General features: G+C 45.3%; 2 protein-coding genes across 2 annotated transcripts in view; one reads left to right on the top strand and one right to left on the bottom strand.

Moving 5' to 3' along the window:
• Positions 1-2352: 2352 nt before the first annotated feature.
• On the top strand, positions 2353-13784 carry NTAQ1 (N-terminal glutamine amidase 1). The gene is made up of 6 exons (XM_035125666.2): positions 2353-2596; positions 3893-3992; positions 5002-5052; positions 6731-6879; positions 8589-8713; positions 10771-13784. Exons 1-6 carry the CDS (start codon positions 2487-2489, stop codon positions 10875-10877), a joined length of 642 nt encoding a protein of 213 aa, XP_034981557.2. The 5' UTR covers positions 2353-2486; the 3' UTR covers positions 10878-13784.
• A 1889-nt stretch (positions 13785-15673) lies between these two features.
• FBXO32 (F-box protein 32) overlaps positions 15674-27201 on the bottom strand; it is a 35153-nt gene continuing 23625 nt past the window's right edge. The window contains exons 6-9 of the mRNA XM_060277646.1: positions 25563-25747; positions 25272-25454; positions 24443-24586; positions 15674-21853 (exon numbers count right to left, since the gene is read on the bottom strand). Coding sequence (XP_060133629.1) covers positions 21764-21853; positions 24443-24586; positions 25272-25454; positions 25563-25747 — 602 coding nt within the window. The 3' untranslated portion in view covers positions 15674-21763. The remainder of the gene's footprint in view (positions 21854-24442; positions 24587-25271; positions 25455-25562; positions 25748-27201) is intronic.

Here is a 27201-nt window from a genome sequence, read left to right as displayed (position 1 = left end):
GCCCTTGTTGCAAATGCAACGCGTTGCCGATTTTTATTTTAAATAATGCATGTTATATCTCTACTCGCCACTAAAGAGTTTTTGCTGGAAGGGTATCCTGCAGCAACACACAACACCGGCCCAAAGTATTGCATATCCTAATTAAGTGCATTACGGCGTAAAGCCTTAAAGCAGTCACCACGGTGGGTTGGAACCGCACCTTTGTTATTTTTTTACAGCCAGCAGGCTACTTTCTAAAAGATCTTGTTCGTGTGGGAGCGATCCGCCGCCGACTACTACGAAGTAAGCTGTTGGCAAAGGAGCGAATGCAGGAAAACAAACGCTTTTCTGTAAATAAGGTGCAAGAGGCCGTTGCTTTTCTGCAGAGAAAACCCTGCCTAGCAGCGCAACCAGCACCCTTTCCCCCCCCTATTCCGCTTACCCGCGAGTAAGCTCCTTTGAGCAAAGCGGGACTTGCTTCCAAGCCAACAACATGCACGGCAGACTGCAAGCGAACCGCAAGCCCTTCACGCACATAGGAAGAGAGCATGTGAAATGCATGCTCGCCGTCATAAAACAATGCGGGCCTATAAGAGGGGCACCAACTTGGAAGCCTTGGTTTTTTTTGGGGGGGGGTTCTCATGGGCATCGGATTGGCCACTGTGAGATCACGATGCTGGCCTAGATGATGGGTCATTGGCCTGATCCTGCAGGCTTTTCCAAACGTGGCTCTTCCCAGGAATCTTGCATTTCCTTCATCCCTGTTGCCCTAGACCAGGCACCCCCAAACTTCGGCCCTCCAGATGTTTTGGACTACAATTCCCATAATCCCTGACCATTGGTCCTGTTAGGGATCATAGGAGTTGTAGGCCAAAACATCTGGAGGGCCAGTTTGGGGATGCCTGCCCCTAGACTTTAACACGAAGGACGCCCTGCCCCAAAGCGTATTAAAAGATGGGAAGCTTTTCTCACCGGTAAGATCCCAGGTAACTTTCGGAGCAGATCCCAAATGGAGATGCTCGCCTCCCCTGGATGGAAAACCAGCCTCTTCTCTCCAGCCCCGAGTCAGGTTACGTTCCAGACAAGACCTGCAAGATTTTCGCTCTCTTAAGGAAGAGTGCGGGGTTTCCCCCATCTTTTTATCGACTAAGAATTTGACCTCTTATCTAGTACTTAAGGGTACTTACTGACATGCTCTGCATAGTCCTCCCTTCCAGAATGGGCCACATCCACAGTGATTGGATCTTATGCACTTAACAGGATTAAATTGTGCTGTTCATTCCTGCAGTTTTGGCCCCGCTTTCTAAAAATACTAGGACACAACACACCTCCCTTTACTCATGATAAAAAGTTTGCTCTCCATTAATAGTCTCATGCCTATTTGATAAAGTGGGTCTTTACCTCCCCACCCCATGAAACCTGGCACAATACAAATGTATGTTGTTTTTTATTAAAATATTGATATCCTGCCTTGCAACACAAATTTTCTCATAAGGCAGCGTACAAAACAGCAGTAGGAAATCATATCCACAGTTGAAGATGTACAACTCCACCCCTCTAAAATTAGCAGTAAAAGCACCAATAAGACTCAGCGATTAATAAAATGAGAAGGTGGAAACACAAGCGTACTGAACGCCCATTTATAGCCAGCCGTACTTAAACGAAGGATCATGTGTTGCGAATAAACATTGGGCGCACATCATCTGAAAATGGCAAAAACAAGAAGACCCCGGTTGAATCTTAAAAGCTGGCAAATTCACGACGGAATCGGGTTTCCTGGATTGGACTACAGTCCATTTAGAATCACAGCATTGTAGAGGTGGAAGGGATCCCATGGGTCATCTAGTCCAGCCCCCTGCAATGTAGAGGCAAGGGCCACATAATGCTTTTCTGTTGTTTCTGCAGCCGCTGACCTGCACGCAGCCTTGAGTTCCCTTCCCATGGTGCGTCGTTGGGCTTCTCAACATTGCGTCAGAAGCAAGATCCGCTTGTGTGCAATTGTGGGTGGGTGTGTCCCACCCTCTCATCAGCGGGTGCAGGATTGCAGCCCTGCATCCAGGGCCAGTGTTCTCACTAGACCGACTAGGCAGCAGCCTGGGGCGCAGTACTGTATCTTTGAGGGGCAGTTTCATACAGATTAGTTTTGGTTACGAACTTGTTTGGGACGGCCCCCGAGCAACAGCATGCATGCAAAGCAAGGATCGGGGTTAGCAACGCCAAGGTGGTTTTGCTGAAACCTTCCACCAGCTTTTGCTGAAGCTTCCCCCTCCGTGCACAGCTTCTTCACTTCCCTCGGATTTCCAATCCTTGCAACGCTGCCGCGTTTCCCGGGGAAGGACTTGCTTGAAACACACCCAGCCGTCTGTGCAAAAGCCGCGCGGTGCTTCCCGGGTCTGTCTAAGCAGCTGCAGCGGCCGCGGGAGCCGCGGCGGCGAAATGCACCAAGCCTTTCTTCGGGAAATGAGCCCCGCACAACCTTCCCCCTTGCTACCTGAGTGAGAGTCCGAATGGATCAGCCAGAGCCAGGTCTTGCAGCAGATGCGGCAGCGGCAGCAGCGGCTGGCTATGAGCCTGCGGTGCCTGCTCGGCCCGGTTGCGTCTACACCGGCTGCTACTGGTAAGAAACCATGCAATTGCACGGGGGAGAGGAGGCGATTGCTGCAATGCCCCTAATAGAAAAGGGACATAAGGACCACTTAATTCTAGAGCATCGCAGCTCTAGAGAGGATCGCAGCAGCTGTAACCTTTTCCAGAATATCTGGAGCTCTCCAAAATATTACAAGCCTCTCCTAAGTTGATTCCTGGAGAATTGCTTCCGCAGAAATCTTCCCCTTAACGCCAGAAGGAAGTTGAGACAGCTACGTAGTGGCCGGAGGTTGTGGAAATTGTACTGTAGTTGGTTGATGCTGGCGTCTGTCTGTCTCGAGAGACAAAGGAACGCGCCTCGGGGGGTGATGTCAAACTGCTGCATTAGTGACAATACCGCCCCACCCCACCCCCGCCTTGCTGACACAGGATCTCTCTCCTTGAGGTTACCTGATCACTGCTGCACACACACCCCACACTTCATAGGGAAGTTATGAACGTCCATCAGCATACCTGGAATCAAAGGTGTGTGTTTGGAGTGGGCATAGATTCTGTTAGAAATTTTGTTGTTTAGTCGTGTCCGACTCTTCGTGACCCCATGGACCATAGCATTCTGTTAGAAATAAGGGCTCCATAAATAAGGGACCATAGCATTAGAAATAAGGGCTCCATAAATAAGGGACCATAGAAATAAGGGACCATAGCATTTCTGTTAGAAATAAGGGCTCCAGAAATAGCTGCTGATTACATTAAGCAAGTGCTTTTAAAAGTGATTGGTTCAAGATTTTCAGAGTACAGTAGAGCATGAAAGTGGAATGAGGAATAAACCCTGTGCCTTAAACTGCCTCAAGAACCCTGGGGCAATTGTGGCTCCCGATTGCCCTGAGGGGACAATTGCTGTCCTCAATCTGATCCTTGAAACTCTCCCTCACTGCCCACGCTTCTCATCCCAAATGTTTTGGCCTGGCTGGAATGTTTCTTTGAACCCTGATAGTGCCTCCTTCTTGCTTGTGCTTGACTGGAGAATAGAGGTGGGGGGGTGTTGTATGTGGAAACTCTGTATAAAAGCCTACTGTATAAAAGAAAATCTTACATTCATTGCTTAGACCACTTTTCCCTCTGAACCCAAACACCCCACTAGCAAGTGGACCTCAAAATCTTGTCTGGAAGCGAGTGTGGGGCTCTCAGACTGGGAAAGGTTCCCTATTTAAAAAACAACATAAAGTCCTAATAATATCGGTGAATGCATGCAATGTTGAAATTTTAGTACTGGGGAGAACGTGGAATGGAAATGTAGTAGGTTGTGTTTTTGTTTTCTCTGTTACAGTGAGGAAAATGTGTGGAAGCTTTGTGAATACATCCGAAACCAGAATTTATACCCTTTAGAAGAATTTTATGCGGTTTTCATTTCCAACGACAGGAGGACGGTGAGTTGCGTTGCGGCATTGAACTGAATCTGAAATGCAAAATGACATTTGCCACGGCAGCATCAGAAGCTGGGTTCTGTGGAATATATGCGATAACTTAAATGGCTTACTTGCTATTGCCATGCAGAATAGGATCCTGGCGGTTGTTTTAGGCTGCAGTCCTATACCCACTTCTCTTGGGGCTAAACCTACCTGAAATCAAGGGGACTTTCTTCTGAGTAGACAGGCCAAAGAGAAATAAAATTTGAAAGACAATGAAGATCAGGCCCATGACCATTAGTCCTGCCTCCTGTTTTCTTAGTGGCCAACCAGATAGAATCATAGAATTGTAGAGTTGGAAGGGATCCCAAGGGTCATCTAGTCCAACCCCCTACAATGCACGTACCTCAGCTAAAGCACCTATGACAGATGCAAGCATGGATAGCCTTATCCTTCATGAATTTGTCCAGTCCTCTTTTTAAAGCCATCCAAGTTGGTGTTGATCGCTCCCATCTTGTGGGAGCAAATTCCAAAGTTCACCTATGCGCTGTGTGTGTTCTGTTCAAACCAAGTCAGTGTTTTAGTCGAGACTGACTATGGTTTGTTCAGGTCAGCCAGTTTCAGATCATGGATGATGAAACTAGCTTGCTTGAACGTACAAACCGCAGTTTAGGGGTTTGGACAACATGCTAAAATGAGGTCAATCTAAGTGGGAGCAGAAGCTTTCGAACTGCTCATCCTGGCCACCCCGGAGGTGGAGAAGGGAGGGCCTGAGCCTGAGGTTCGCTGTGAAATGCTAAACTTGAAATGGCTAAACTATGTTCATGTTAGGAGCAGCAAATCTTCCATGGGTCTTCAAGAGCTTTTCAGGCACTTGGCATGGGGATATTTGGGTCTCATCCTGTATTCCAATGAAAAAAAATCTTAGCTGCATCAGATATTTTTTTAAAGGCTAACTCAATAGTAATCTGAACACTCTTATGTTGGTTTACCGTACTGAAATGCAGTCACCCGTTCTTGTAATCCACAGGTGCCCCTTTGGGAGCAGCGGGCAGGCATGGTTGGTCAACCTGTGATTTGGGTGAGGAAATTCAGAGCTCCCTTTCTACGTGTAATATTACAATTGCCCCTTCCACTGTTGCTGGAAATGTAGTTTTGAAGGAGTTTCCCCCCCTGTGTAAGCTTGACCTAAGAAAGACAAACGTCTCTCTTCCTTTCTTCTCATATGCTGTTTTTGTACTGTTTACCTCGGTAAAGTATTACCTGTTTCTTCTCTCTCTCTCTCTCTCTCTGGAGTTCCTCTGCTTTATCATAGTCGCTCTGCTAACAACTGTTACTGCTACTTTTCTTTTCTTTTTGAATGCACCTATTGCGTAAAAAAAAGGTGTCACTCTAGAGCAGGGGTCAGCAAACTTTTTCAGCAGGGGGCCGGTCCACTGTCCCTCAGACCATGTGGTGGGCCGGGCTATCTTTTGGAAAAAAATATGAACAAATTCCTATGCCCCACAAATAACCCAGAGATGCATTTTAAATAAAAGGATACATTCTACTCAAGTAAAAAACATGCTGATTCCTGGACCGTCCACGGGTCGGATTGAGAAGGCGATTGGGCCGCATCCAGCCCCCGGGCCTTAGTTTGGGGACCCCTGCTCTAGAGAAAGAGAATTCTGTGACCCCCATTTCAACCTCCCTGTATAACCCACAGTTAAAAAGCTGAAGATATGTCTAGATTTTACCCAGTATTAGGCTGGAGGCCTGTTTTAAAGCACTTAATTCTAATGCAATTCGCCCAGTCTAAAGATGGCTGCGCCTCATTCAAATATGTGACATGCGCTAGGCCAGTCAATGAAATATGGCCTTGCCAGGAATTTAAATATATGTACTGTATTGTGTGTCCATGCCCAACACGTTGGCCAATGCAGTATAATATGGATCCTAATTTATGCTCCTTTAGCCAGAGGTGGGAAACTTGTGGATCTTCAGATGTTGCTAAGACTACAACTCCCATCATCCCTGGCCATAGCTGGGACTGATGGGAGCTGGTGTTCAACAGCGTCTGTCTGGTGATATTTCCAGGTAAATGTATATTCTGACACCACTGGGTGGTATTCAATAGCTGAGATTCCTGCATTGCAGGGGGTTGGAATGGATGATCCTTGGGGTCCCTTCCGACTCTACTGCCTTTCATCCTAACCTACCTCTCAGGGTTGTTGTGATGATAAAATGGAGAGGGGGAGAAGTAGGTACGGTTAAGGTAAAGGACTCCTGGGCGTTTAAGTCCAGTCAAGGGAGACTATGGGCTTGCTTTTCAGGCCAAGGGAGCCGGCGTTAATCCACAGAGAGCTTTCCAGGTCATGTGGCCAGCATGACTAAAAACTGCTGACCATGATGAGGGCCAGAGCGCACGGAAACGCCGTTTACCTTCCCGTCGCAGCGGTACCTATTTATCTACTTGCGCTGGTATGCTTTCGAACTGCTAGGTTGGCAGAAGCTCACCCAGTCATGCGGATTCGAACCGCCGACCTTCCGATCGGCAAGCCCAAGAGGCTCGGGGGTTTAGACCACAGGGCTCAAAGTATGTACTACACCAACTCGATTTCTTGGAGGGGGGAAATGCAATAAGGTTTTTTTAAAAAAAAATTAAGAAAAAAATTTGATTGCATATGTTTTTGAATTGTTTTATTCCTAGATGAAGACTTCTCTCAGCCATTTGTCACAGGTTCTTACAGTTAAGAAGTTGTAATACTGTCTACTTACAGGACTACCATGTTGTTTTGCTTCATGTGGCCAGCGGAGACCAGAATTTCATTTACGACCTCGATACGTTGCTGCCTTTCCCTTGCCCCATCGACAGCTATATTGAAAAGGCTTTTAAATCAGACAGCATTATTCGTCCAGAATTTCAAAGGTGAGGGCAGAACACTGCCTGCGCAACTATGTTGTTGTTGTTTAGTCGTTTAGTCGTGTCCGACTCTTCGTGACCCCATGGACCATAGCACGCCAGGCACTCCTGTCTTGCACTGCCTCCCGCAGTTTGGTCAAACTCATGTTCGTAGCTTCGAGAACACTGTCCAACCACCTTGTCCTCTGTCGTCCCCTTCTCCTAGTGCCCTCAATCTTTCCCAACATCAGGGTCTTTTCCAAGGATTCTTCTCTTCTCATGAGCGCAACTATAATAACAACCAAGTTTTGGGCCTACCCAAAGCTGGCATGACGCATTACAGGTTTAGTTGACCTCTGTTGAACCTCTGCACTTCACATTTCAGGCAGTATCATACCACTATAAATCATGGCTTCCCCCCAAAGAACCCTGGGAACTACTCTGTTAAGGGTGCCCAGGGATGCTACAGTTCCCAGGTTTTTAACAGCCAGTCCCTCTTCTCAGGGAACTCTGGGAATTATAGCTCTGTGAAGAGAACAGGGGGGGGGTCTCCTAACAACTCTCAGCACCATTAGCAAACTACAGTTTGCATAAATGCTATACAGGTAAGTGCAGTTGTCATAAAATGTTTTTGTTTTTCCTCTTTTTATATTTCAATGCTGCTCATCATCATTTTTGTAGATCGTGGATGTAAACTATTTGGGGGCAAAGGAAGAATGGGATACCTTCCATAACCATAAAGCAGGCATAGGCAAACTCCAGCCCTCCAGATGTTTGAGACTACAATTCCCATCATCCCTGACCACTGGTCCTGTTAGCTAGGGATGATGGGAATTGTAGTCCCAAACATCTGGAGGGCCGGAGTTTGGGGATGCCTGCCATAAAGCATTCTATGGCACCAACAGATTTAGATGCTCCTGTTTTGTCAGTAATAATAATAATATATTATTTATACCCCACCCATCTGGCAGGGTTTACCCAGCCACTGTGGGCAGCTTCGAACAGGATATTAAAAGCACGATAAAACATCAAACATTAAAAACTTCCTAAACAGGGCTGCCTTCAGATGTCTTCTAAAAGTCAGATAGTTCTTATCTCCTTGGCATCTGATGGGAAGGCGTTCCACAGGCCGGGTGCCTCTACCGAGAAGGCCCTCTGCCTGGTTCCCTGTAACCACTTCTCACAGGGAGGGAACCTCCAGAAGGCCCTTGGAGCTGGACCTCAGTGTCCGGGCTGAACAATGGGGGTGGAGATGCTCCTTCAGGAACTACAAAAGCAGGTTTTTGCCTACAGAAATATTTGCAGCAGTGCACTTGTTAATCTTTTAAAGTGCCACAGAGAGAGAGAGTCATGTGGTTGCTTTTGCTTCTGTGTCCAAAACACCAAATACCAGGCCAATTCTATGATGTCTACTTGGACGTAAGCTCAACTGTGTTCAGTGGGGCTTTATTCTCATATAGGGCTCTGGAGCCCTAGGGTGCACTGCCTTAACCTGAAAGTTAAGCCCCACTGCATTGCGATTTAAACCGGACTTCAAAAACGTAATTTGCAGAATGTGCGTGTTTAAAGTGGATTTCCTTTTAAAACCGTTCACGGTTAATTACATTTGAGGAGTTTGATGCCTAACGATCCGTGTTTGGTCCAGCTGTAGCTGAAAATACTAGGAGCAGAGTCAGCCCTGACGTTTCCGTTGCGGACTATGCAATCCCCATCACATAAGTGTTTGGCTTGTTTAGAAAAGTTCGATTGGTTCGAGCCGACATGTACCTGAAGACGTTTGCTTCTGACCGATCCCACATGAAAGATGCCAGCGGGAACTGGCAAAAACCGCCTCCGTTATACCCGTGCATTGAGACCGCAGGTAAGAAGCTGTTTAAGACTCCCGTTACATCTGCTGTCTTAACATTCCCTTTGCAGGCTCAAAGCCTTTTATGTATTTGACGGCATGGACGCATCTGCATTATATGTCAAAAGCAATATCACACCGGTTTAAACAGTCCTGGCTCCCACCAAAGTATCCTGAGAACCGTAGTCTGAGAGCTGTTAGGACACTCTCAGTCCCCTTTGTTGTTGTTGTTGTTTAGTCATGTCCGACTCTTCGTGACCCCATGGACCAGAGCATGCCAGGCACTCCTGTCTTCCACTGCCTCCCACAGTTTGGTCAAACTCATGTTCGTAGCTTCGAGAAGACTGTCCAGCCATCTCGTCCTCTGTCGTCCCCTTCTCCTTGTGCCCTCAGTCTTTCCCAACATCAGGGTCTTTTCCAGGGAGTCTTCTCTTCTCATGAGGTGGCCAAAGTATTGGAGCCTCAGCTTCAGGATCTGTCCTTCCATTGAGCACTCAGGGCTGATATCCTTCAGAATGGATAGGTTTGATCTTCTTGCAGTCCATAGGACTCTCAAGAAAGAAAGAAAGAAAACAACAACCCTACTTTAAAACATGCAAAAGTTAAAAATGCTAAAACAGGTTAAAATTACCTCCGTTTCCTAAGCATCCTGTCATAAACAGGAATGTTTTTAGCAGGCGCCAAAGAGAGTATAGTGAAGAGTATAATTCTGCCATAGGCAGAATTAATGTCCCGTTGTAAGGAAAAGAGTAAGAGAAGGGGGGGGAATAGAAGAACTGGGCAAGTCATTGACAAAGAAAACAAACGGAAAATGCTACTTAAAGCTGCTTCCAGGTGGGTCCATACTTTGAGGGGCATTTTATAGAGATAGGGGTGATTATTAAGATATGCCATAAAGTTCCACCAAATACCCCTGCTGCACGTAGATATGATTGAGTTTTCCCGTGGCTGCAACATGCACAACCTTTTTTGAGTCCGTTATCAGTGCTGAAATTCCCCTCTTAAGTCTTCCCTTCTTTTTTTAACAGCCCACCTCTTTGCCTCCATATTTGCTGGTTTGGGTCTGTCCCGGACTAACCTCTGTATGCACAGAGCATGGACCCGATGCATGCCAGCACACCTGTCCATGTCTCCCTGTAAGAATGAGGCAGACCATTGGTCTGCCTAGCTCAGCGTTTTCTACAACGAATGGCAGTGTCTCTCCAGGTTTGCAGACGAGGGTCTCTCCCAGCCTTAGCTAGAGATGCTGGGGATTGAGCGTGGGACAGATGCTTTTGTCAGATGCAGAAACATTCCTAGCAGCCAGCCAAATTGCCTAGAGGTCTTTTAGGGTCTATTTAGGAACCTGCACCACTCAAATATACTCACTCTTTTAAATCATTTTTATTGCTTTTACAGATACAAAGAAGAAATACAGTAAACACAAACTAGTAAAGATATATCGGTTTAAAGAGATTCTCTGAATCTCGGGACTCCCCCCCCCCCCATTCCTTCCATAGGGTCTCATTTTAAGAATCTCCAACTGAATATTCATACATAACTCTAATTTTGATATCAAACCATATTGTCCATAGTGTTTTTTTTACACTACAAGTGAGTCAAAATCCTGCTCTTCTTTCCATCTGTTTACAGTGGTCTCCTAAATAGCTTATACATTTTCCCCATTCTTTTATTAAGTTTTTATCCTCTTGGTTCCTGAGTTTTCCCGTCAGCTTTGCCATCTTGGCATAGTCCATCAGCTTGGTTTGCCATTCTTCTCTGGTAGGGACTTTATCTTCTTTCCATCTCTGGGCTAATAACACCCGGGCAGCTGTTGTTCCATACATAAAAAAGTATTTTCTGCTCCTTTGGTATATCGGTAGCCGTAATTACTAATAAAAAAGGTTCTGGTTTCTTAAGAAAAGTTATTTTCAACATTTTTTTCATTTCATTATGTATCATCTCCCAGACAGCTTTCTGGGATGCTCAAATGTACTTTTGACATCATCTCTCTTCTCTCTCTCTCTCTCTCTCTCTCTCTCTCTCTCTCTCTCTCTCTCTCTCTCTCTCTCTCTCTCTCTTGAAAAAAAAAGACTTCAAGATGAACCTGGATGACTTCATCAGTATGAATCCAGATGTTGGATGGGGATCTGTGCTCTCTCTCCCCGAATTTGTGCAAGGGTTCGGCAGCCAGAACTGATTTTTGACTCACAGCGAAGAAATCCTTTTGACGGGCGCCATTCCTATTTATTGCATTCAGATGTTTAAAGTTGGACTAATAGTACTGGTTGCATTTGGGCTTGGGGAAATAGAAGAAAATGTACTGAACGGAATAAAACCTTTTTAATAAAATTAAAAATTAAAATGTATATTAATATATATTGAGAGGAGCCAAAATAGCATAGGAAGACTAGATCGTTGGTCCATTTAGCTCAATATTGTCTACCCTGACTGGCAACAGCTCTCTAGGGTTTCAGACTAGGAGCTCTCGGACATGCCAGTGTTTGACTCCGGGAACCTCTGCATACTCTACCAGTACATTATGCCATTTTTCTTGTGAAATCCTTCATGTTCTAGATTGTTCTATCGGCGATCTTCCATCGGCAGAGCAGCCCCCTGTAGGACACAAGTGATATGAAGCCACTCAGAGGTGGGCAATAGGTAGCTAGGTAAGGATGCTTTGAGAGGCATGTGAGAAGAGGGAAATATAAAAGAACAGGCATCCCCAAACTGCGGCCCTCCAGATGTTTTGGCCTACAACTCCCATGATCCTTGCTAACAGGACCAGTGGTAGGGAAAGCTGGGAATTGTAGTCCAAAACATCTGGAGGGCCGAAGTTTGGGAATGCCTGGTTTAGAACATCCAGATCAGCAGATTCTGCCTAAAATTGGGAGGCTCAATCACAATATCTCCGAAGCAAGTATGTGGAAAGCTGAGCTATGAAGCAAATGCTGTGGCAAAAAAATTAGCAAATTGCAAAAAAAAAAAGAAGGGTCAGATACCAATAGAAAAACGATGCAAGTAATTCCCAGCTGATCGTACCAAACTGTGCACCCACCTGCTACCTTGTTTAGTGGGATAAATGATCTCGCCTAAGCCAATACAAATTGATGGTGGCCAAATGATATTCTCATTTAAATCTGAATGTTCTCAGATGGGGTGATAACCAGAATCCGGGAGCTCTTATATTACATTTACACCCCAAGGCTGGAAAAGAGGCTGTTTATTTTCATACATATGAAAAATGTGTTGCAAATTGAGCTGCACCATGAGTTACTATAAGAGGTAATAATTGTTTTATTATTATTGAATACAATTAACATTTTGAATGCAACTCGAAATTTTCTCTGGGTGCAGATCTACCTTTACCCAGCAGAGGGTGCTTTTAGCATTGGACAAAGGGCAGCACAGATTATAAGATTTCCAGAGGCTTGGGTGCTTAGGGGTTGCGGATTTTTGAAATGTTTCAAAAGCTAGTAAAGTTTGTGTGACTTGAAGCGACAGCAGGGGAAAGAAATTATGTACGCCATAGGCAAGGAAACCTTTCTCAGCCTCCCTTCGACGACCTTTGAAATGGGAAAAGTGCAGACTAAAAGAAGGATTTCTTTCTACTGTACAAGAAAGAAGATTCCACCTAAACATTAGGAAGAACTTCCTGACAGTAAGAACTGTTCGACAGTGGAATTTGCTACCAATGAGTGTGGTGGAGTCTCCTTCTTTGGAGGTCTTTAAGCAGAGGCTTGACAGGCATATGTCAAGAATGCTTTGATGGTGTTTCCTGCTTGGCAGGGGGTTGGACTGGATGGCCCCTGTGGTCTCTTCCAACTATGATTCATTTTTGGAAGGCATGTTATGCTGATCAGTAGCTAGTAGCCTTTATGGCTTAAGACAGGCATGCCCAAAGTCCGTTTCAGGGGGCCTAATCCGGCCTGCCGTTCGATTTAATCCGGCCCCTGTGGCAGTATATGTTCTGGGGTAAAATCCTATTAAAAAAAACTCGGTGTAAAATCATAGAATTTTAGAGTTGGAAGGAACCCCGAGGATCATCCAGTCCAATACAGGAATATGTAGCTGTCCCATACAGGGATCGAACCTGCAACCTTGGCATCATCCGCACTAGGCGCTAACCAACTGAGCTATCCAGTGCTCCTCTTGCTTAAAGGCTTCCAGGGGCAACTGATTGGCATGTGGCCCCCAGAGGGTTGGTTTAGGGTGAATGCAACCCTCAAACAACAACAACAAGAAAAAGACTCGCTGCCATAGATAATTCTGGGAAGTGGCTGTTTTTCAAGGTCTCCTGTAGCTTCTCGACGGGAAGACTAATACTGTGTTCTGTCACTAGGTGTCACTGTTTGCAGTTTGTCTCCTATTGAAAGAGCAAAGGTCTAAGCCAGGCATGTCCGAAGTCCATTCCGGGGGCTTAATCCGGCCCGCCGGTTGGTTTAATCTGGCTCCTGTGGCAGTTCATTTCCTGGTGAAAAACCATTAAAAAAGCTCAACAACTTTGGTCGGCCTCCACGGCCCTTCACTTCATCAACTCTGGCCCTCTTTGGAAAAAGTTTGGACACCACTGGGACTGCATAAAGCTGTCCATTCCTCATGTACATGATTTGAGCACTGTTGTGGCAGTGGATAAAACCCATGAATTAATTACATGCAGAAAAATAAATGAGTGATGTATGTTCAATCTACAAAGAAAATTGCATGCAAATTAAACAAAATATTCAATTTGTTTATTAATAATGAGTAATACCAGCAATGAACCATCACCTTCCCTGTTTTTTTTATTGTTTTCCTGGAATCTGCTTAGTGGTTGCCTGGAACTCCCATGCGACAATACCATTTAATGCGTTTGGACCTTTCGGTTACCAAAAACTGAATAAAATAAAGTGAAGTGGAGCTTTCCCACGGGGACTGGAGTACAGGAATTAGCATGTGGGAGCAGCAGTAGAAAACAGAAATGTGTGTTCGTATGTGAAATCCCTCTGTGCATTGCAGAAATGCCACTTACTCCCTTCCCTTTAGTGAGCCTTTTCTTAAGTAAACATGTTGCAGACTGCATTCCTTTGGTGTGTGTGTTTTTGATATTTCCTGCAACTTCAAAATACAACTCAAAAACAAAACACTGCTTCCCCCACCCCTGTAGGCTGTGGACTCAGCAGAAAGAGGTTTACCCTCGCCATATAAGAAATATGATCCGGCGTATAAGACGACCCCTGACTTTTGAGAAGATTTTCCTGGGTTAAAAAGTAGTCTTGTACGCAGGAATATACAGTATATATCCATTCATTCCACAATGCAGGGTATTTCCTATGCAATACTTCCCTAGATCTCCCCCACTCCATCACAACTGTCTAGACGCATCTCCAAACTACCATTAACCCTGAGTCCCGTCGTTGTGTTAAAAATAGCAGATGTATAAGCATGAAGCTTGCGGTGACAGGAAAATGGTAGGTTGCGCCCCAGTCCCCACAAGCCAGTTATTCTGAGGAAAGAAACATTTAATTTGCAAAAAAAATAAATCCTGAAATGAGTGCAGCAAAGCATGCCTCGTTGACAACGAGGTTGCAAAAAGATATTTCAGCAGGAGAGTGATTAGCATTGTAGAATATAGTTGTTTAGTCGTGTCCGACTCTTCGTGACCCCATGGACCAGAGCACGCCAGGCACTCCTGTCTTCCACTGCCTCCCGCAGTTTGGTCAAACTCATGTTCGTAGCTTCGAGAACACTGTCCAACCATCTCGTCCTCTGTCATCCCCTTCTCCTTGTGCCCTCAATCTTTCCCAACATCAGGGTCTTTTCCAGGGAGTCTTCTCTTCTCATGAGGCGGCCAAAGTATTGGAGCCTCAGCTTCAGGATCTGTCCTTCCAGTGAGCACTAAGGGCTGATTTCCTTCAGAATGGATAGGTTTGATCTTGCAGTCCATGGGACTCTCAAGAGTCTCTTCCAGCCCTACAATTCAAAAGCATCAATTCTTGGGCAACCAGCCTTCTTTATGGTTACTCTGGATTAAACCACAGTTACTCTGGATTAAATATAGTTACTCTGGATTAAATCACATCTGCACCAAAAATCTTGATTCAGTCAATACTTTTCAGGGTGGGGCAATGCACGTTTAGGCATTGGTTTGGACAATGATCCACACACACACACAAACACCAACTCCCAAAAGTGCACTTCACATCTGACACAATGCACATGCGTTTTGTACAAGTGCAGAAATATCACATATAACACAGCCCCAACTCTGACTTAAGGGTTGCAGAATGTGAAACACAGTTGGTAAAGGTTACCTTTGAAGCTGCATACCTTTTATCCTAATGTCTCTTCTGTGAACAGGACAGGAATTACGGCTTCCAATCTCTGCCCGCACAGATTCATAGAGTTGCGGACTGCTGATGGGGAGATTGACAGAAATCCCTCCCCTCTTGCATGAATAAAAGAGCTGGTAAAACTTGATTTAAAACAAGTTATTTTAGGGAGGAAATCCCAGAGAGAATTGTTAAATGTTTAATCATAATAATAATAATATGCATGTTTTTAGTGTTTCACACATTTGGGGACAGATCTAGCTCTTCAAACATTTCTTTGTAAGCGTGAAAGCAAGCAGTTTATTTCTTCAACAGCAAAAAAGTTTTTTTTAAAAAAAAATGCAGAAGAGCAATATTAGAGATTTTCAGCTTATCTAAAACTGTGAAATGTTTGGACTGATATGTAAGAACATGAGAAGACCCTTGGCGGATCATGTCAAAGGCCCATCTAGTTCCAGCATCCTGTTCTCACAGTGGCCAACCAGATTCTCATGGATATTGTAAGTGGGGAGGAATGACTTAAATAAAAGTCGGAAGAATGCAGAGACACAATACATTTGAGTTGTCCCCATAGCTAGGTGAGCATGGGAGGGGGGAGGAGAGGGAGAGATAAAAGGGAGTGAAGCAAACCTTGGGACTTGGGTCAGGTTTGAGTCAAGCAGACAGGGAAAAAATACAACATTCATAATTTCTGAACATTTTATTTATAATTCAGTGTCAAAAAAAGTTTACAAAAAAATTTTTTTTACATCACTGCTTGTTCCAAACAGTTGTAAAAATCAAAAACGGCTGAACATGCAAGAAAAGAATGTGCGACATTTATATGAACAGATTTTTAAGCACCCCATTATACTTAACACAAAAAGGGTTTTAAATACACAATGTATGCTTTTCAACCTCTGAACCACTCCATTGAGCTACATCAAAATAAACCTTTAAGTTTCCTCTTTTAGACAAATATAGGCAGCTATATATTATTAATGGCAATGGAGTTCTTTAAAAAAAAACCACCACGGTTTTCTTTTCTTTTTTTTAAAAAGAAAATAATTCATTCTTGAGCTGGCCTATTGGCATGATGTAGAGTGAAATAAAACTTTTTCTGTCAAGACAGTACGCGAGAGAGAAAAGGGCAGAAGGAGCCAGAGGGCCAAACGGATGCCTCTCCCTTTTCCTCAGTTTCCAAACAATGCATGATTCTGAACGGATGGAACAATTCTTATTTCTATAAGGCATTACGACGAAGAGCTGTTACCCCCCCCTGCTTTACAGAGGCTGCAACTGAACTCCACTGATGCCAACATGCATTGTTGTGGCATCTTTGGTGCAGCGCAAGGATGGGCAACCTGTGGTCCTTCAGGAGATTTTGGATTATCCTTGACATGTTGGAGGATAACAGGTTCTCCATCTCTAGTGTACAGCCACAAATCCCAGCCAAAGTCTTCTGGAGAAGATCTGCAGGTAACCAACAGGGTCATTCTGGAGTAAAGGGTTCTGAGGGCTTTCCCCAACACCCACTAATCCCAAACACCCAAAATCAAAGATACATTGAACATGAGGATGGAGGCCCCTGGATGTAGGAATGCTACAAGGGTCTTATGGCTGTATCTTCAGGTTGCTGTTCTCCATCCATTCAGGGAAGGAGAAATCTGTCCATTTTGGTTCTCCCAAGTTTTCTTTCTTTCTTCCTTTTTTAAAAAAACCACCTCAAATTCAGTTCTCCCCTCTTCCAAAACATTTTGCAATTGCTTTTTTAAAAAATGCTCATGAAAACCCACCAGTATTTCCATGCTAATTTCTCCTAATAGGTGCACACATTCCCTCCCCCTAATCAATCTCCTCTTAACAGAATGTATTTCCGCACACATCACAATGCAAAATTTCAGGAAAGTGCAAATTTCAAAAGATGGCTTTGTTCCGAGTTCACGTATTGCTTCAAGATATTTGCTGATGGGGAAAATTTACCTTTAAATGCTAACTGGATCGAATTGCTCTCCAATTCCCGGCTTTGGTTAAGGTTGGGGGGGGGGAATGCACATAAGCCGTGTGATACAAGTGGGCCGGAATGGAGAGGACTGCTAACGTGATGAGCCTTCCAGGTCGGAGATGGGAAGTAGAATATGCCTGGAACAGGGAGAGAATTCCGTTGGGAGAAATTTGTGGAAGTGGATCTGAGATTGTCATTCTATTTGCTGGGTGTTCTACAGAAGGGAAGCCTATGGTTTTATCCTCTCATCAAAGAGAACAAACCCTACCCATTGATTCCAATAAGAAGGAAAGCCAGCTGCAGGGCCAGTGAACACTCCTCACTGTCCCAAAGTCACGTCCGCAGAATGACCCATGGCACCCCTCCCCTAATTCGCCTCTGCCTTTTTGTCCTCTTTACCACCAGAGCTCCAATTTGGGGGGAGGGGGAGCAACAGCACAGGCATAGGCAAACTCGGCCCTCCAGATGTTCTGAGACTACAACTCCCATCATCCCTGACCACTGGGTCCTGTTAGCTAGGGATGATGGGAGTTGTAGTCCCAAAACATCTGGAGGGCCGAGTTTGCCTATGCCTGCAATAGCACCAGTACTTTCCATGGTGGCTGGGAGTACCCCGCTCTATTGAGAGCAGATTTCCTTCTCTGCCCACAGAATACGAGATCGGCCATATTGTATGGCCCTTGGGACACTCCGAGGAACCATGTGATTGTGCACCCAAGTTCGTTAACCCTGAAATCAGTGGGCCTTAAGTTCATCAGGATCAAGCCCATTGCCTTCAAGAGGTTTTCCCTACATTACATCACATTTTTACAGCAGTACTCCTCCAAGTGTACATTCCCAGAGTTATGTCGTTACAGATAGAGATTGTTCAATGGGTGAAAATCCAGCAACTGTATGCTCGTTGACTCGGTTCTGATGATGGAATGAGAAGGGTGCATTTCCCAGACACATCAGCATCTGAGAGCTAAAGCAGCTCTTTGTCTTTATGACAGCAGTTACATTAAAAAATGGGTTCAAAAAACAACCTTGTCAGTATTTTGCCTCATGTATGCCATAGGCAGAACTCCAGAATGCTTAACAATTTTTCTAAAATGGGGGTGTAGGGGGAAAGAGCTAATCTCATGTGCAAAAAAAAAAAAGGAGCATGACTTTAAAAGTCATAAAGGCATCACATTCACAGCAAATCATTGTTTTTGCCAACAAGTCAGCTAGTGAGAAGAGTGGTTTCAATTAAATATATGGGTTTATGGCAAGAGGCAAGAAGGGTCGTTAAAATGAGCCTTGCAACAGGTTGCACAGAAATCTGTGCCAATACCTCCCCCTTCCCCCGCCCGTACAGCAAGTGGATGGTTTCAAGCCCAGGAACATCACGTCAGTTTTACGAGAGACTTAACTGCACTTGGATAGATCCTGGTTTGTTTCAGCTTAAGCCATCCAGGGTCAGATAAGGAGGCAAAGTTACGTTAACTGTTGGGATGCACTCAAGGATGAGTGTCTGAAGTTGTACAGTACTACATACCCACAAGGTATCCACCCTACAGGTGTCCTAGCATCTGATTTTATGTCATACAGATGAGGAGTCCATACTTGCCAACCAAACTGCTCCCAAAATGACCTGTGGTGCCACTGAGGGTTTTGGGTCACCTGCACCATATTGCCATGTGGTAAGGAGGATTCTGCCGTACGAGTGCCCACATGCCGTAGAACCCATTATAAAGAGCCTATTTCCTGGGCACATATTCAGGTAGAAAATGCATGTTTTTCGACACATGAAAGAGATTCCGATTCATCCAGTAGCTAAACAATAACATATACAAGGTGCGTACAAAACTCCCGCAAACAACGGGTGGAATAAGTGCTTCTCTAGCATACAACTCACACATTTTGTAAAAATAAAGTCCTATCCTAATATAAACCAGGGGAATTTGTTTGCCAAAGGCTAGTTTGGATGTAGGAAATGCTCAATAGGTCCAGAAATGTTACCCTACCATTTTTATTTTAATGGGCTTCATGATAAAAACGAATCGGCACACCACATGTAAACAATCCCTTTAGTGGTCGCTGGCGCCCATTGGTACTGGTAGGGCAGAAGGCAGGGAGGCCAACAGTAGGTGGCGCCAGAGCCCATGGCAGGCACAGCTAACTCATTATAGGTTTGCCCCCACCCTCTCCGCTACCAAGTTCTATCATGGCAATGCCGAGACCATGGAGGAGGATGCCGATAGCCAGTGGATGCAAGTAAGAAAGGAGATCGCATTGGCTGAGGGAAGACAGGATGTTGGTGGGACAACGTCCCATGCACCCTAAGGGACCACTGAATCTTCCCCCCTCTTTCACGCATCGTCCAAACACCAAAAGCCACTTTCTGCTTACACTCAGACCCATCCTCTACTCTCCTAAACTATATAGGCTGCTAATTTCAATTCCTGAATGACCCAACCACACGGCAAACGTATCCGTTCCATAACAACTTATATTGTACCAACTCCTCGCATCAACCACCACCACTGCCTCTGCTCTCACTTCCCTGCTCCAACCTCACTTCATTTCCGCAACTTCCTGGCGCCAGCAATGCCCCTAAACAACCCTTACGGTAGCGTCATTAAAAACCTGTGTTTCTGTATTAAATCTTAGCCGGGGGAAAAAAGGGATTTTATGCATGCACCCTGCTGTCAGACTGTACCGTTGTTTTGGTTTACTGCTTTGAATAATACCAATAAAATGATCATCTTTTCCATCCCTGTGCAAGGAATTTCTCCTGTGTTTCAGCACCAAACCCAATACAGTATACAGGAGAAGCAGCTCCAAAGGGGAAGCGTTTTGACACGACACGGGGCAACTTTTGTCATGTTGGTTCTTTGGATAATGTAGCTTGTTTGAGTGCAGCTGTACCCTTTAGACCATGTGTGGTACCAACATAGGCTAAGCACAGATACATGTGCCTCATGGGGGTTTAGAGATTCTTCATGCACACAGCTGCCTGTGGTCTTATTCAAGCAAAAGGTAATAGCTAACCTATAGTTCTCTAGGCCACACACTTCTCAGAATCCAACATCAACACTTATTAGGGGGACAGAGGCGAGTCCTCCACCTTTGGTGGAGTTTTAGTGTTTCCCCTGCCATTAATTTAATACTGGGCCAGTTCTGCAAGGAAGGAGAAGGGCAGTGGTAGGGGCATCCACTTTGCAAACCGGAAGCCTCATGTTTAATCCCAGCAGGATCTACAGTTTGAGAGCAGGTGATGTGGAAGTTTCTGGTGGTGTGTGGGGAGGAGGAGGTGGTGGGTTCATGTCACAGGCACCCCTGTGCCTCCCCACAGCTGGATCTTCCACATTCAAGCTCCACAGAGCTTAAAACCCACATAGCAGAATGTATTGCACATTAGAGCTTGCCGGAGAACAGACAAGCGACGTCTCTTTGCAAAAAGCAAGGCTGGCTACACCCCTTTCACAGCACAGTGTATTTGTACGTGCTCAAAGTCAACCAGTGCTGGAGGCGACATTGCGGCTCCTTTGCTCCTCGCTGCTGCTGTTCCATCACGCTGAGAGCTAAGCCATGGTTTGCTTGCACATATTGCCTGAACCCGGGCTTGTGGTAAGGCTCTTCCACACAACCCGTAAGCTGTAAATCACAGGGCAGACCTTAGGGTACAGTTTGTGGTTAGTCTGGACCAACCATAGGCAAACGGCGCTCCAGATGTTTTGGGACTACAAGTCCCATCATCCCTGACCACCGGTCCTGTTAGCTAGGGATGATGGGAGTTGTATTCCCAAAACATTTGGAGGGCCGAGTTTGCCTATGCCTGGTCTGGACAGAGCTTAGCCATAAGACTAGGTTTGGAAGACATGCTAATCCAAACTATGGTTTAGTTCAGCACAGCAGCTGAACGACTCCAGAGGAGAAATGCAGCTGCGATCTCTCCCAATCCCATGCATTCATGCTAAGCCAGTTTGGGCTCAGTGTGACATGTGAACTTGGGCACTGTATTGGAGAGAGATTGAGAGCAACAGCAACAGCAGGCCTCCAGAATCTCCATCATTCTTTGTGTTTGTTGTTTTACCAGCCATCACAACAGGCCCACTGTTTTGGTAGAGCCTTTCTAAATTTCTGAGAACCAGGCTTTTCAAACAAAAGAGCAAGCAGACTCTTAAGCAGTAACAAAAAGGAGTTAAGTCTACTTTTGCCATCAACTTTCCCCCTTTAAATCTCTATCAAGTACAATTCACATTGCATATCAGGTTGGCTGCAAAGCTTTTCAGAGGTAGAAAATGGTGTGGTGTGTACATTTTACATTTGATTTTTATCTTAAAGGATAAAGGGCTATGCCCTTGTAAGCTACCGATTCTAAAAATGTCTTCAGTATAAATATCTATTGTAAACAAAACCCAGTGGGAAGTAGTTCAACAGCTTTAGCCTAATCGTGGTGTTTAATTTCTCTAGGCTTTGAAACCAAAGAGACATTTCAAACGGATGCAAAAAATATATATAAATGAATTTCCTAAGCAGAATAAGGATTCTCCCCAGTTGCTTGCACTCAAATTCTTACAAAGCATCATATTTACAGTGTTTACACATTTATCAGTTCAATTGGAAGGCCATATTCTCAAAGAGAGTTCAACGCCACTGAAGAATGACTCCCTTCGCTTCCTAAAAATCCTCTTGTCCTCTTGACTCAGGAACTCCACGGCCGTAATATTTACACACAATATACAGGTTGAGCGGGCTTGCTCGGCGGTATAAAGTGTCCCATCAGAATAGCAAAATATTTACACAGTGAAATGACTTGGGGATTCAAAATCTGAACAAGTTGATGAAGTCCTGGGGTGAAAGAGAAGTCGAGCAGCCCTCTGGGTTGTTAGCTGTGCATGGATGATCAGTGCCCTGGAAAGGAAGAAAATCTGGATGTATAGAGATGGTACCGATGTAGACGGCGTATCTGTAGGTAGCTTAGCGACAATAAAACAGCTTACTTGCAGCAACAGGAGCTTTGCTGCTGCTGCTAGAGGCACAAGCTGCAAGCTCAGCCAAGTTACTCAGGCCATCAAAGTAGTACAGTGGTACCTCGGTTTAAGTCATAGCTGCCAAGTCTCCCGTATTCCCCGGGGAACCCCCGTTTTTCCAGCTGCCCCCAGCCGAAAAAAGTGATTTTTTTGTTTTTCCCCGGTTTATTCTGGCGCGGTGGTCATTTTGGAACTGGGCGGAGCATGCTCAGAAGCGACTTTTGATGCTGCTTTGCCCAGTTCCAAAATGGCTGCAGCGTGACTTCTGGTGCGACGGCCATTTTGGAACAGGGCAGAGCAGCATCAAAAGTCGCTTCTGAGCATGCTCCCCCCAGTTCCAAAATGGTGGCAGCGCTACTTCCGGTCTGCTGCTTCCGGTCCAGTCCCTTATTTCTCAGGCCGGAACTTGGCAGGTATGGTTTAAGTACACAATTGGTTCTGGAAGTCTGTACTTAACCTGAAGCGTACCTCACCTGAAGCGAACTTTCCCATTGAAAGTAATGGAAAGTGGATTAATCCGTTCCAGACAGGTCCGCTGAGTACTTAAACTGAAAGTACTCACACCGAAGCATACTTAAACAGAGGTATGACTGTACAAGTGGCTGTTGGTCCACATGCATCAGAGATGGGGAACTTGGAGCCTCTGGGCTACAGCTCCCATCATCCCAGACCACTGGCCACGTTGGCTGGGGCTGGTGGGACTTGGAGTCCAACAACAGCTGCATGCCCACGGCTTCCCTTTCCCACACCGTGGTCTTTTAAGTTTTAGGAAGTGCGCCAAAGCTCTCACATTGTCTTGTCGTCGTGGGCTATTCCCCCCACATCACAGTAACAAACATGGGTTTAAGGACACTGAGAGGAGTTAGGAAATCCCTCGCAGAGCTACAATTCCCAGCACTCCTAATAAACTACAGTTCTTGGGATTCTTAGGAGGATGCCATGACTGTTAAAAGTGGTATGAGACTTCTTAAATGTATGGTGGGGATTGTCAGTTTGCATTTCTTAGTGCAGAAAGTACTGATCTGATGTGTAGCGATCTTTCCCATTCTACTTAATTCAAGAGCGTTCCGGAAGCTTCTCTGTGTGAAAGAAACAAGCAGAAGGTTCATGATGTTTGGGTTATTCCTTCAGAGAAGCTCAGTACAGCTGCCTTAAACCACAGTCATACCTCATGTTACGTCTGCTTCAGGTTGCGTGTTTTCGTCTTGCATCCCACAGCAACCCGGAAGTACAGGAACGGATTACTTCCAGGGTTGCTGCTCGCGCCTGCGCAGAAGCGCTAAATTGCACTTCGCACCTGCACAGAAGCGCCAAATCGCGCTGCGCGCCTGCACAGACACAGCACTTTGAGTTGCAGGCTTTTCACGTTACGGGTGGGCCTCTGGAATGGATCCTGTCTGTAACATGAGATACCACTGTAGTTCTCTTATCTCTTTCTGTCAAGGTCATGCCGACTACCAAAGTAAGGCCAGAAGGAGCCTGGGTTTCACTTTCTCTTCCTCTCTCTTTACCTTCTGGTGTGCTGTTCTGTACATAGTATGCTTAGTGTCAAGGTTTAGACTTATTAGAAGTTATCGTCAGTTTAAATTAAGTCTGCTGCAACTGGATTTCTTATGGACATTGCCAATCCTGAATGTATTGCATTTGTGACCATGATGTTCATTTGCCTTCAGTAGCAATAAAGCTCGGCTGGATGAAATATTAATTGCCTCTGGTCTATTTTTGGGGGGATCCTGCAACGTGTTTAAGTTTTTACCCTGCTAACTATACATTGGAATCTACTGTATATTCCTACGTATAAGACTACTTTTTAACCCAGGAAAATCTTCTCGAAAGTCAGGGGTCGTATTATATGACGGGTCGTATTTCTTATATGGCGAGTATATCCCAGACTCTATACTATAACTGGAGAAGTTTGGGTCGTCTTATACGCCCAGTCGTCTTATACGCCGGAATATACGGTACTCTGGATCAATATTGAGTAGAATTTCATGACAAGGATTGCCAGCTCACACTGATCCGTCTAGCTTTCAGTTTATCGCATAGCTGAGACCTCCACCCAACAGAAACACTTCCACCGTTGTAACACCAAGGAATGGTTCGTGAAAACTGACGTTTTGCAGACTAGGCAAAGAAACTAGAGGACAGGAGTCACCTAACCAGCCCCTGTGCAAGAAGGACTTATGCTCATGCAATGGGGCTCTCCAACCCCCTCCTTGCACCTCCATGAAATTGGCTCTGGTGGAAGTCAGGAGAACCTTCAGAACAAAGCATGGGGGAGGAGAGGGGAGATCATTTCATCTAGCAAGCAGAACAGCTGGGAGAGTGCAGCACTGAATTTCACCCAGAGTCCAAGAGATCAAGCTTTAAGACCCTTCAAGCAAGATGCTGCAATTGCAGTCCATGCAACATATCCTCTGCCCCAAGCTTAAACCTCCAGCCATCAGAGGATTTGGGACTGGCCACCTACCTTCCAAGACAAGATATGGCAGTGTCTACAGAGCTGCAAAGAATCACCGTACTGCTCCTTCCTTGGGTAGCACCTCACAAGCTTGAAATACATCTTCTTCCAATCCAAATGCCCCTTCTCCGACATGATTAGCCGTTTACGAATCTGAAATGAAAGAAAGTCCCACAATGGAACCACAGGCCTGGGAAATTTGTCCAAGGACTGGCTAAGCTTAGGGCAGCTGCCACAGCTCAAGTGAGAGAGCCTCTGCTCTGCATGCGGAAAGTCCCAGGTTCAAATCCTTGGCATCTCCAGGTCTGGCCAGGCGGAGACCCTGAATGAAGCCCCAAAGAGCTGTTGGCAATCATCATAGGCAATTCGGAGCTGAATGGATCCCAATGATCTGACTCTGTATATGGCAGCTTCCTATTCTCCTATGAGCCACACAACAGTGAAACAAGGATCAGGCAAATCCAAGGACCCCCACAGAGAATATACACCACAACCAAGCAAATAAAACACCCAAGTGTGGCCTAAGTAGGAATCTAGAATCTAAAGCAGATCCTACACAGGAGGGGGGAAATTCAGTTGTTTGCCATGGTGAGTTCTGCAGCAAGCCGCTTTTTCAAATGAGTGGGAGGTCTTGTCTCTTTGGTGGCAGAAAATGCAGATATCTTGTTTCTTTGGATCCCCAGTGTTACATAGGTTTGCCTTTAAACGCCTAATTTCTCCTGCTTCCCGACCGGGCAGTAAAACTAAACAAAACCCTGGTCTTATTTTCAGTATTTCTGCTGCTTCTGTGATCACCACTTTCCCCACAGATTACAAGATTACAGCAGCCTGTTATTACCTGTCTGTCTGTGAAATGGTAGTGACAAAGCTTTTTCCACAGCAGCCGGTCCTCACTGAGCACCTGAAGACTTGGAGCTACTTGCCCAAGGCTCACCAGGTCTCTCCCATCTGTCAGGCGTTGCATGATGTTCAGTTGCAAACACAAGGGCAGGTCTGTAAAAGTCAACCCCTTAAAGGCAGGCTGGGAAGGAAAAGACAAAAAAAAATAAGGTGTGAAAAGAGCTTCGTGAAAGAGCAAAGAGGCAACATTTTCGACAAGAAAACAAACAAGGCAGAATACTCCACTCACCCTGGTGATTTGGATATTGTTCAGCTGCTGCTGCCAGTGAAGAATCGTCTCCATCCTATGGACCCACATGTTGATGTTGCCAACCAGGACAGACTTGCCAACGCTTTGGACCAAAGTGCACAGAGACAGATACAGAGTCTGCAGCAATTCCCTGATTAGCCTAATATTCTGCTGATCCTCCAAGACTTTTTGAGTAGGAAAAGAAAAGAGAAGGAGTGAAATTAGACACAAAGAAGACGAAAAATGGTAAAGAAGCACGCATTCTGTTCTTAGCAGTGAGACCATATTTGCTTATTGTCCTTTGACTCCAGGAATATGTGGCTCCACCTCAGACAGCAGGGGATGGCTATTCCAAAGCCTTTCCTCCTGAACTCCCTTGTCCATGAAAAACAGTTGTGCATCCCACACTTCTGGCCCTGAACATCCTAAGGGAGCCTGTAGTGCAGGTACCAGGACTAAGTAAGGCCCCATCTGCACTATACATTTAAAGTGCTAGCATAGCACTTTAAACCGTCATGGCTTCCCCCAGAGAATCCTGGGAACTGTGGTTTAATGGTACTGAGAGGCTCCTATTCCCTCCTCTTACAAGGTAACCGTTCTCAGAGTGATTTAATTATCCAAACCTCTCCCCAGGGAACTGTGTGAGAGAGGAACAGGTATATCCTAACAACTCTCAGCATCCTTAAACTACAACTCCCATGATTCTTTGGGGGAACCATGATTACTTAAAGTGGTATGATACTGCTTCAAATGCTCAATGCCCAGGATTCAACAGCCAGTCAGGTAGGCTTCTGGCCTTAGAATCGGGAGAGTTGTCATCTTAATCCTTTGTCATGCAGCAAAACGACATGGGCCAGACCTGGCTTCTATGGGATCTATGCAAGGTCACCTCTAAACTCAGTATTTTGCGGGAGGGATCCAAGCGCATACTTGAAAATTAGCTTTGCGCAATTGAAGTGGACAAAAGTGTCCCGTTGTCCTAGCTCAATGAATACTGGACTTTTACGCAGTTAGGAAATCTATTTTCTTTTTATTTATTATATTCATATGCCACCTTTTCTTCCAAGGAGCTCAGTGTGGTCTACATGGTTCTCCTCCTCCTCCCCAGTTCACCCTCACAACAAACATATGAAGTAGGTTAGGCTACGAGATGGCAAATGGCCCAAGGATACCCAATGAGCTTCATGGCCGAATGGCAGCATTTGAAACTCAGATATATAGTCTAATTGCCAAATGGCATTTTAAACCTAGGTTGAGTCACCACAATGTAATGTCTAGGTGCCATTTCCCCCCTCAGCGGGATGATGATGATCATTATCCATCTAATTTCTACACCGCTTTATCTCACAGCAGTTTACAACACATTAAAACATCAAACAAAACCATCCAGACAAAACAAACTCAAGCTTCAAGGAAAATATTTCAGATCCTTCACTGACATTTTGCTTCCCCGTCGCCAACCAGGCATCCCGAGATCTCCACATGGTCGCAAACTGGACCCGCGCCAGTTGCAAAACATGCCATGCTCCCGGCTAATGTCTAACACTGCCAAGTGGGGATTTGAACCGTGGTCTCCCAACACTTTGGCTCCGGGGAAATGCACTGAGAAGTGTGGGATGAATAAGGGAAGACATAACCA

This window comes from Zootoca vivipara, chromosome 8, assembly GCF_963506605.1.
Source record: "Zootoca vivipara chromosome 8, rZooViv1.1, whole genome shotgun sequence".
Taxonomy (NCBI): Eukaryota; Metazoa; Chordata; class Lepidosauria; order Squamata; family Lacertidae; genus Zootoca; species Zootoca vivipara.
Note: the sequence above shows the minus strand (reverse complement) of the source record. Positions and strands in the feature narration are given on the sequence as shown.

What these genes read in the sequence shown, in the direction of transcription:
- NTAQ1 (XM_035125666.2), top strand. Translation starts at nt 2,487, where the DNA reads ATGGATCAGCCAGAGCCAGGTCTTGCAGCAGATGCGGCAGCGGCAGCA. An exon ending in GTCTACACCGGCTGCTACTG is followed by an intron (nt 2,597 to 3,892) that starts GTAAGAAACCAT and finishes TCTCTGTTACAG; the next exon opens with TGAGGAAAATGTGTGGAAGC. An exon ending in CCCGTGCATTGAGACCGCAG is followed by an intron (nt 8,714 to 10,770) that starts GTAAGAAGCTGT and finishes TGAAAAAAAAAG; the next exon opens with ACTTCAAGATGAACCTGGAT.